The sequence below is a fragment of the Theropithecus gelada genome, chromosome 10 (assembly GCF_003255815.1).
Source record: "Theropithecus gelada isolate Dixy chromosome 10, Tgel_1.0, whole genome shotgun sequence".
NCBI classification, from domain to species: Eukaryota; Metazoa; Chordata; class Mammalia; order Primates; family Cercopithecidae; genus Theropithecus; species Theropithecus gelada.
The window spans coordinates 14,073,819-14,083,493 of NC_037678.1; the positions used below are offsets into that span (position 1 = coordinate 14,073,819).

A 9,675-nucleotide genomic window follows, 5' to 3' on the forward strand; every position below is an offset into this window, starting at 1 on the left:
CCCTTCATCCCTATGTCTCCATTTGACCAGTTAGCCACCAAACGTCGGAAACAATGCCTTGCCCGCCTCTCCTGTTTGGTGGAAGATCAAGACAGTCGTGTATGTTACTTGGTAAGCAGTACACTGAGTCACTGCAGCAAACGCTTGTTAATTGGCTTATCCGTCCTGGCTCCACCACACTGGTTTCCAGTCCCACAAAACTGGGTAGGCCAACTAGTTTAAGTGTTTGGCTAGATTCATGGAATATGAGAGGTAGGATTAGCTCCAAAAATCACGTGCTCCCTCCCTCCGTGTAGAGAGGCACATTTTAAAAAGAAGGACCCAGTTCCCCATCCCGGATCTCCAGACCTTCCACCCCAGCCGGTGCGCGCCAGCCCCAGGCCCCTCTGCCAGCCCCCAGAGCAGCGCACGCAGCATGTGCGCGCCTCTCCCGCGCGCCGAGCCCGGAGCCGGCAGCCCGCCAACTTGTCCCGGCGTGCAGTGCGCCGCGCACGTGACCCCGCCCCCTGCCATTGGTCCGGGCGCGAGGGGCGGGGCCGCCGCGGAGCGAGCAAGCCAAGCGCGGCCTCATTAGACCACGGGCTGCAGTCGGAGCGGCTGGGAGGTTCGCGTGCTTCTCGGGGGTCGGTCGGAAGCGGGGAGGCCGGAGCTGCGGGCGTGGGGACCTGGCGGCTCCTGAAGCGCAAGCTGGCAGGCAGCAGGTGTGCGGGGCATCCCTGTCACGTGGCCGAACAGTCTGGGGCGCTTGGAGCCTGGCAGGGGGCGGGGCACACGCAGGCCACACCCCCTTCAGACTCCAGCCCGGGCATTGGAGCGGGGCCAAGGCGAAGTGCACCTCTGGAAGGTCCAACCTGAAGGGTGGTTCAAAGGAGTGTTGGGCACCCTCCAATTAGGGGAAAACTGGGGAGCACCCTCTCCTTCCCCAGGGCGGAGGTTACTACAATTATAAGCGGGGACCCGGTGCCCCTGAGGAAGGAGATCGTGAATGAGATTAAGATGGAGGGGCTTGGGATTCCTGGGAGCCCCAGGTCCCAGCTTGAAACGGTGGAGTCTGGGCAAATGAGCTTGTGTGAAGACCGTGGCTTCTGGGCCTGGCCCTGACCCAGATTGCAGTGAGAGTTCCCACAGGCCCCGCCTCTTTCTGGGCCTCGTGTCTCCCGGCCGCCCGGCCGGGTGCGAGGCCTTACCCCTCTGGTCTGCTGCAGGATGGGCCTCTCCGCTGCGGCCCCGCTGTGGGGCCCCCCGGGGCTGCTCCTGGCCATCGCCCTGCACCCAGCGCTGTCGGTGCCCCCGCGCCGGGACTACTGCGTGCTGGGCGCTGGGCCCGCGGGCCTGCAGATGGCCTACTTCCTGCAGCGCGCTGGACGCGACTATGAAGTGTTTGAGCGCGCCCCGCGGCCCGGCAGCTTCTTCACGCGCTACCCGCGGCACCGCAAGCTCATCAGCATCAACAAGCGGTACACTGGCAAGGCTAATGCCGAGTTCAACCTCCGCCACGACTGGAACTCTCTGCTCAGCCACGACCGCCGGCTGCTCTTCAGACACTACTCACGTGCCTACTTCCCCGACGCCCGCGACATGGTGCGCTACCTGGGTGACTTCGCGGACACACTGGGGCTCCGTGTCCAGTACAACACCACCATCGCCCACGTCACTCTGGACAAGGACCGACGGGCCTGGAATGGCCACTACTTCATCCTAACCGACCAGAAGGGCCAGGTGCACCAGTGCAGGTAAGCCCTGTGCCTGAGCTCACCTGCAGAAGCTGGGACCTTCCCCACACGAACCACACACCTTGATTGGCCAGTAGGTGTGGGAGGAATGGAAGAAAATGGGTATTTCGCTTTTTTTTTTTTTTTTTTGAGACAGAGTCTCACTCTGTCGCCGAGGCTGGAGTGCAGTGGCAGGAGCTCAGCTCACTGCAATCTCCGCATCCCTGGTTCAAGCGATTCTCCTGCCTCAGCCTCCGCAATAGCTGGGACTAGAGGCACGCACCACCACAACTGGCTAATTTTTTATATTTTTGGTGGAGATGAAGTTTCACAATGTTGGCCAGGCTGGTCTTGAACTCCTGACCTCAGGAGATCCACCCACCTCAGCCTCCTCAAATGCTGGGATTACAGGTATGAGCCACCGCACCCAGCCTTCGATTCTATTTTTGAAACCACCCTGTGATCAAAGCATTCTTCTGCAGGCCGACAGGATCTAAGTCCCCAGCTGCCCTCCCCTGGATGGCGATCCTTACCAATGGAAGGAGCAGGACTTTGAAATCAGGCCTATATGTGTTTAGACTCTGGCTCTGCTGCCTTTACAAGCTTTTAGGCCACGGACCTGAAGAGCCTGTGCCTCCTCACCTGTAAAGCAGGCCATGTACCACCTCCAGGTTGCTTGGAGGAGTCAGTAAGATGGTGCACAGATACACTTAGTACAGGGCCTGGTACAGAATTACTGCTCAGTAGATAGATGCATCCGTCAGAGAACTCAGAAAGGGGAAAGTATAACATCAAGTTTCCTTTCATCACCAAGGGTGATACCTGGTCTGACTGTTGTGTGCAAAGTTAGGTGAATTCTCCATTTCTCATAATGTCATCTTCTCCTCTCTCACAGAGCAAAATTAACCCCCAGTACAGTGCTAGGGAAAATACTGTGAGCTCAGGGAGAGGCAAGGGCAGAGCCTCTCAAGTGCACTGGAGTGAGGGCGTAAACAAATGAATGAATTAACGAATGAATGAATGAATGTCCTATTTTCTTTTAGCGGCCAGTGGTTGGAGTGAGGCAGGTGGGTGCGTGGGTCCAGGGAGTGGTTTTCACTTAGTGATCTTATAGCTAAGAGACTAAGCCATCTTTCCTTTGTCCCTGCCTGCAGCGTCCTCCTTGTAGCCACTGGCTTATCAGTCCCCAACCAGGTTGACTTCCCTGGCTCTGAAAACGTGGAGGGTTACGAGTCTGTGTCCATAGACCCTGAGGACTTTATAGGCCAGAATGTGCTGATCCTGGGCCGTGGGAACTCAGCCTTTGAGACGGCAGAGAACATCTTGGGTGTCACAAACTTTATCCACATGCTCAGCCGCTCCCGGGTCCGTCTGTCCTGGGCCACCCACTACGTTGGAGACCTCAGGTAGGCCACATCCCTGCGTGTGTGTTCTGTGCTGGGAGTCCAGAGTGTGGAAAGAGCCTCCCCAACCCTCCCCTGCCCTTCCTGACCCCAGCTGCACTGCCCAGCTTTCCTCTGAGTCTCTCTCCCTGCATTCTCTGTGGGCCCAGAGCCATCAACAATGGCCTGCTGGATACCTACCAGCTGAAGTCCCTGGATGGGCTGCTGGAGTCTGACCTGAGGGATCTGGCCATCCTGAAGGATAGCAAAGGCAAGTTCCATGTCACCCTGAAATTCTTCCTGGAAGAAGCCAGCACCAACCAGAGTGCCGACGCCATCACCCTCCCCCAGGACGACAATGACAACTTTGCCATGCGCGTGCCCTATGACCGAGTCATCCGCTGCCTGGGCTGGAACTTTGACTTCTCCATTTTCAATAAGTGAGTTCCATGCGGGAGGAGGTGGGCTCTCCTAGCGAACCCTCCTGACCCCTCCCTAGGGGAACAGACTGGCTGTTCAGTAGGCTGGCGACAGAGCTCTCAGGACAGCACCCTAAGAATGGATGTGAGTGCTGCCTGGTTTCCCTCCAGGACATGAGCTCTCTGACCGTTGAGGGTCCCAGGTGGCCCTGAGGCCCTTGGTCCTAGAGCAGTACCAGCAGATCTTCATCGGCATTGGGAGCCTCCACCTGTGAGATGGAAAGGCCGGCTCAGAGAGAATACAGAGGGGAATTTGCTGGAAGGCAGTGTAGCCTAGTGGCTGAGAGCACAGGTGCGGGAATTGTCTTGAGATTCTCAGTTTGCCAAATGTGTGACCTCGTTGAAAGTTATTTAACCAGGCTGTGGCCCAGTATCCTCATCTCTAAAATGGGATTCTAAGTTTCTTTCTCATATGGTTATTGCGAGGATTAACATAAGAATGTGCTTGGAGGCTGGGTGCGGTGGCTCACACCTATAACCCCAGCACTTATGGAGGCCAAGACAGGCAGATCACTTGAGGTTAGGAGTTCGAGACCAGCCTGGCCAACATGGTGAAACCCCGTCCGTACTAAAAATATAAAAAAATTAACCAGGCGTGCTGGTGGGTGCCTGTAATCCCAGCTACTTGGGAGGCTGAGGTGGGAGAATCGCTGGAACCTGGGAAGTGGAAGTTGCAGTGAGCCGAAGTCACGTCACTGCACTCCAGCCTGGGCAACAGAGCGAGACTCCGTCTCAAAATAAGACGAATGTGCACAGATGCCAGGCACGGTGGCTCATGGTCTCACACCTGTAATCCCAGCAGTTTGGGAGGCCAAGGCGGGCATATTACTTCAGTTCAGAAGTTCAAGACTCGCCTAGGCAACATGGTGAAACCCCATCTCTACAAAAAATACAAAAATTAGCCAGGTATGTTGACACATGCCTGTGGTCCCAGCTACTCAGGAGGCTGAGGTGGGAGGACTGCTTGAGCCCAAAAAGTCGAGGCTGTGGTGAGCTAAGATCATGCCTCTGCATTCCAGCCTAGGCAACAGAGTGAGACCCTGTCTCAAACAAAAAAAGAGATGGCCGAGCACAGTGGCTCATGCCTGTATTCCCAGCACTTTGGGAGGCTAAGGTGGGCAGATCATGAGGTCAGGAGTCCAAGACCAGCCTAACCAACATAGTGAAACCCCATCTCTACCAAAAATAGAAAAAAAATTAGCCGGGCATGGTGGCACGTGCCTGTAATCCCAGCTACTCAGGAGGCTGAGGCAGGAGAATTGCCTGAATCTTGGAGGCGGAGGTTGCAGTGAGCCAAGATCGCGCCATTGTGCACTCCAGCCCAGGCGACAGTGTGAGATCTCTGTCTCAAAAAAAAAAGAGACAAAGGAGGAGGGGAGAGAAAGGAAAGAAAGAAAGTGCTGGGAGCTAGGTGCAGTGATGAGTACCTAGCTACTCAGGAGGCTGAGGCAGGAGGATCACTGGAGCCCAGGAGGTCAAGGCTGCAGTGTGCTATGATCATGCCTGTGAATAGCAGCTGCACTCCAACCTGGGCAACATAATGAGACAAAAGAGATAGAGATCTCTTAAATCAGAGAAAGTACTTGGCATATATCATGTGCTTAATAAAATGTTAGTTGCTAAAGTTATTTATCATTGTATCTTGAAGGGCTGTTTTATGAAGCCTAGACTTTAAACATTGCTGCCAACTATCTCGGGAGGTTTGGTATCAAAGCACCATCCAGTCTTTCATTTGCCTTCTGACCAGGGTGCAGAAAGACAAAGGAGAAGCTGTTGTGCCTGTCCAGACCCTCCTTTCCATGGGCCTCCCAAAATGCTAGGATTACAGACGTGAGCCACTGCATCTGGCCTGACTTCGTTGTTTTTTTTTTGTTTTTTTGGTTTTTTGGTTTTGTTTTGTTTTTTTTTTTGAGACAGTCTCACTCTGTTGCCCAAGCTGGAGTGCAATGGCATAATCTTGGCTCACTGCAACCTCTGCCTTCCAGGTTCAAGTGATTCTCCCGCCTCAGCCTCCCAAGTAGCTAGAATTACAGCCATGCATCGCCACCCCCAGCTAACTCTTTGGGTATTTTTCCGTAAAGGTGGGGTTTCACCATGTTGGCCAGGCTGGTCTCGAACTCCTGACCTTGTGATCCACCCGTCTCGGCCTCCCAAAGTGCTGGGATTACAGGAGTGAGCCACCTCGCCCGGCCGACTTCATCTCTTAAGTGGAGATGATAATACCCATCTGCTAGGGTCATGGTGAGGTTTAAATGAGACGAGAAAAGTAAGACACTCAGTGCCAGTAATAAGTGCCACTGTAATAAGTGCCTCCTGACTGGGTGCAGTGGCTCACACCTATCATCCCAGCACTTTGGGAGGCCGAGGCAGACGGATCACATAAGGTCAGGATATCGAGGCCAGCCTGGCTAACGTGGTGAAACCTTGTCTCTACTAAAAATATAAAAATTAGCTGGGCACGGTGGCAGGAGCCTATAATCCCAGCTATTCAGGAGGCTGAGGCAGAAGAATAGTTTGAACCCAGGAGGCAGAGGTTGCAGTGAGCCGAGATCGTGCCATTGTACTCCAGCCTGGGCGACAAGCGAAACTCCATCTCAAACTAATTAAATAAGTGCCTCCCACATAGCAGCTATTTTCATCAACAGCCCTTTCCACTGACAGGTCCCTCCGACTTAACTCGGGAAATGCATTCGGCAAGAAGTACCCGCTAATTCGAGCTAGCTACGAATCCAAAGGAAGCCGGGGTCTGTTTATCCTGGGTACTGCCAGCCACTCGGTGGACTACCGGAAATCTGCTGGGGGCTTCATCCACGGATTCCGATATACAGGTGAGCTCAGCTAAGAAGGCAGAACTGTCCCCAGACAGAGCCACTCTCAGCATCCCAGGGCTTATAAATCTGCTTCTATGTCCAGAAGCATTAGGGGATTGCTTGTCAGTAGCTCATTGTCATAAATCGTCTTGGGGAAGTGACAGCAGGTTTTTGTGGTCTGAAGACACATCTAGGGAAGTATCAGATAAAGTGTAAAAGTCCACGGCTGTAATCCTAGCTACTTGGGAGGCTGAGGCAGGAGGATCCCTTGAGTCCAGGAAGTCGAGGTTGCAGTGAGCCATGATGATGCCGCTGCACTCCAGCCTGGGCGACAGAGCAAGACCCGGTCTCAAAAAGTAAAATAAAACCAAGCGTAAGCCGGGTGTGGTGGCTCATGCCTATAATCTTAGCACTTTGGGAGGCCGAGGCAGGTGGATTGTTTCAGGCCAGGAGTTCAAGACCAGCCTGGGCAACATGGCGAAACCCTGTCTCTACTAAAAATACAAAAATTAGCCAGGTGTGGTGATGTATGCCTGTAGTCCCAGCTACTCAGGAGGCTGGGGCATGAGAATTGCTTGAACCCGGGAGGTCGAGGTTGCAGTGAGCCAAGATCACAGCACTGCACACCAGCCTGGGCAACAGAGTCAGACCCTGTCTCAAAAAAAATTAAAATCAAGCATAAAAGTAGATACATCTGGAAGTGCTATGTTATGTGCATAAGCCCCAGACAGGTTAAGTATCCTGTGTTGGCAGGAACGCTGAGCTTGAAGAATGTGAACCTGGTTCCTCCCCAGCTGGGTGGTCCTAGAGGTGAAGCTTCCAAGCCCCTGATGGACATCCTAACATCACAGATGGAAATGAGGTGAACTCTCCACCATCGTGGGTCCATCGTGAGGGCTAAATAAGGCAATACCTGGCCACCAAGCAGCTATGAAGCTCCATGCCCATACAGACAATTTGGGTACTGACACATTTCAATAAAAATTGCAATCGGGGCCAGACGCAGTGGCTAACACCTGTAATCCCAGCACTTTGGGAAGCCGAGGCAGACAGATCACCTGAGGTTGGGCATTCGAGACCAACCTGACCAACATGGAGAAACTCTGTCTGTACTAAAAATACAAAATTAGTCGAGTGTGGTGGCGCATGCCTGTAATACCAGCTACTCGGGAGGCTGAGGCAGGAGAATCGCTTGAACCTGGGAGGCGGAGGTTGCGGTGAGCTGAGATCACACCATTGCACTCCAGCCTGGGCAACAAGAGCAAAACTCTGTCTCAAAAAAAAAAAAAAAATTGCAATTGGATTATATCAGTTCTTTTTCAAAACTCTCAGTACCAAGGGTATAAATTTTCTGCTAACTTGAGAATGTTTACAAAGAAAATACTCAAATATATTTTAAAAACATAATTCTATTTATTGCACTAAAATAATCCCCAACCAAAAATTGATATTTGCGATTTTAAGAATAAATGGGAAATAAAAAGGAAGTGAGAGAAATGAATTCACGCATGTTGGGTGACTTCAGTGGGCTGAGCACTGAAAACACAACCCTGGCAGGGCCACCAACACCCCGAAAGGTGGGTGTGAAATCTCCATTTTCCTCAGAGTGTGAAACTCAGGCTCAGAGTTTTCGTGATTTTCTCACCATCATGAGAATTAAACTCCCAAGGCCCAGGCGCTTTCTTGAAAGACACTTTCTACAAAGGTCTTCTCTTCTTTCATAGAAAGCAAACCGGTGCCCTCTCTATGGAGAGGAGTCTAAAATGTTAGATGTGGCCAGGCGTGGTGGGTCACGTCTGTCATCCCAGCACTTTGGTAGACTGAGGTGGGCGGATCACCTGAGGGCAGGAGTTTGCGACCAGCCTGGCCAATATGGTGAAATCCTATCTCTAATTAAAATACAAAATTAGCCGGGCGTGGCGGCGGCCACTTATAATCCCAACTGCTCGGGAGGCTGAGGCAGGAGAATCACTTGAACCTTGGAGGTGGAGGTTGCAGGGAGCCAAGCCCACACCGTTGCACTCCGGCCTGGGCAAAAAGTGAAACTCCGTCTCAAAAATAAATAAATAAATAAAAATTAGATATTCCCTTTCCTGTGGTTAACCTTCTGAGAAGGACAGGGTATTGGTTGAAATTCACTCAGTGAGGCATACAATATATTCAGTTAGGTGAGTCTATTTGAAAGAATGGAGTCAAAATCTTACAGCTGAGCTTTAAAAAATTAGTAGTAGTATTATTTTTTGAGACAGTGTCTTGTCCTGTTTCCCAGGCTGACGTACAATGGCGCCGTCTCAACTCACTGCAGCCTCAACTTCCCAGACTCAAGCCATCCTCCCACCTCAGTCTTCTGAGTGGCTGGAACTTCAGGCACGCACCACCACACCCAGCTAATTTTGTTGTTTTTATTTTTATGTGGTAGGGACAAGGTTTCGCCATGTTGCCCAGGCTGATCTCAAACGCCGAAGCTCAAGCGATCCACCTACCTCAGCCTCCCAGAGTGTTGGGATTACAGGCATGAGCCACCACGCCTAGCCTGAGCATCAAAAATGTGAAAATATAGGGAACTAGGGGGAGTAATCTTTTATTCTGCCACTCAAAGACATTCTATGTTTATATTTCTTTTTTCTTTTTAAAGACAGTAAGGCAGGCCGGATGTGGTGGCTCATGCCTATAATCCCAGCATTTTGGGGGGCCGAGGCCAGCAGATCAGCTTAGGTCAGGAGTTTGAGACCAGCCTGACCAACATGGTGAAACCCATCTCTACTAAAAATACAAAAATTAACCAGGCTTGGTGGCACACACCTGTAATCCCTACTACTAGGGAGGCTGAGGCAGGAGAATCACTTCAATCCAGGAAGCGGAGGTTGCAGTGAGCCAAGATCACACCACTGCGCTCCAGCCTGGGTGACAGATTGAGACTCTGTCTCAAAAATAATAATAAAAATGAAGACAGTAAGGTGGACTTTATTCCAGGTTAGAAGACTATAATAATAGGTGTAGGACCACTGCAGAAGGGTCTTACAGTATGGGCAAAGGATTGGACTCAATTCTGGGAGTCAGTTCCTCCTGGAATCCTGAGATCGCACCACTGCACTCCAGCCTGGACAACAGAGCGAGACCCTGTCTTAAAAAAAATAAAATATATGGCCGGGTGCGGTGGCTCATGCCTGTAATCCCAGCAGTTTGGGAGGCCGAGACGGGCGGATCACGAGGTCAGGAGATCGAGACCATCCTGGCTAACATGGTGAAACCCCATCTCTACTTAAAAAAAAAAAAAAAAAAAAAAAAAAAA

At 51.9% G+C, this 9,675-nt stretch overlaps 1 protein-coding gene across 3 annotated transcripts in view; it reads left to right on the forward strand.

Annotated features, from left to right (window-relative positions):
• Positions 1-279: 279 nt before the first annotated feature.
• Positions 280-9,675, forward strand: part of FOXRED2 (FAD dependent oxidoreductase domain containing 2) — a 21,149-nt gene continuing 11,753 nt past the window's right edge. The window contains exons 1-5 of one of the 3 annotated variants that reach the window (XM_025399216.1): positions 280-701; positions 1,206-1,733; positions 2,867-3,118; positions 3,265-3,534; positions 6,235-6,401. In XM_025399216.1, the coding sequence (XP_025255001.1) occupies positions 1,207-1,733; positions 2,867-3,118; positions 3,265-3,534; positions 6,235-6,401 (1,216 nt within the window). In that variant the 5' untranslated portion in view covers positions 280-701; position 1,206. Of the gene's footprint in view, positions 1,734-2,866; positions 3,119-3,264; positions 3,535-6,234; positions 6,402-9,675 lie in introns of all 3 variants that reach the window. The other 2 variants (XM_025399215.1, XM_025399217.1) reach the window with 2 other exon arrangements.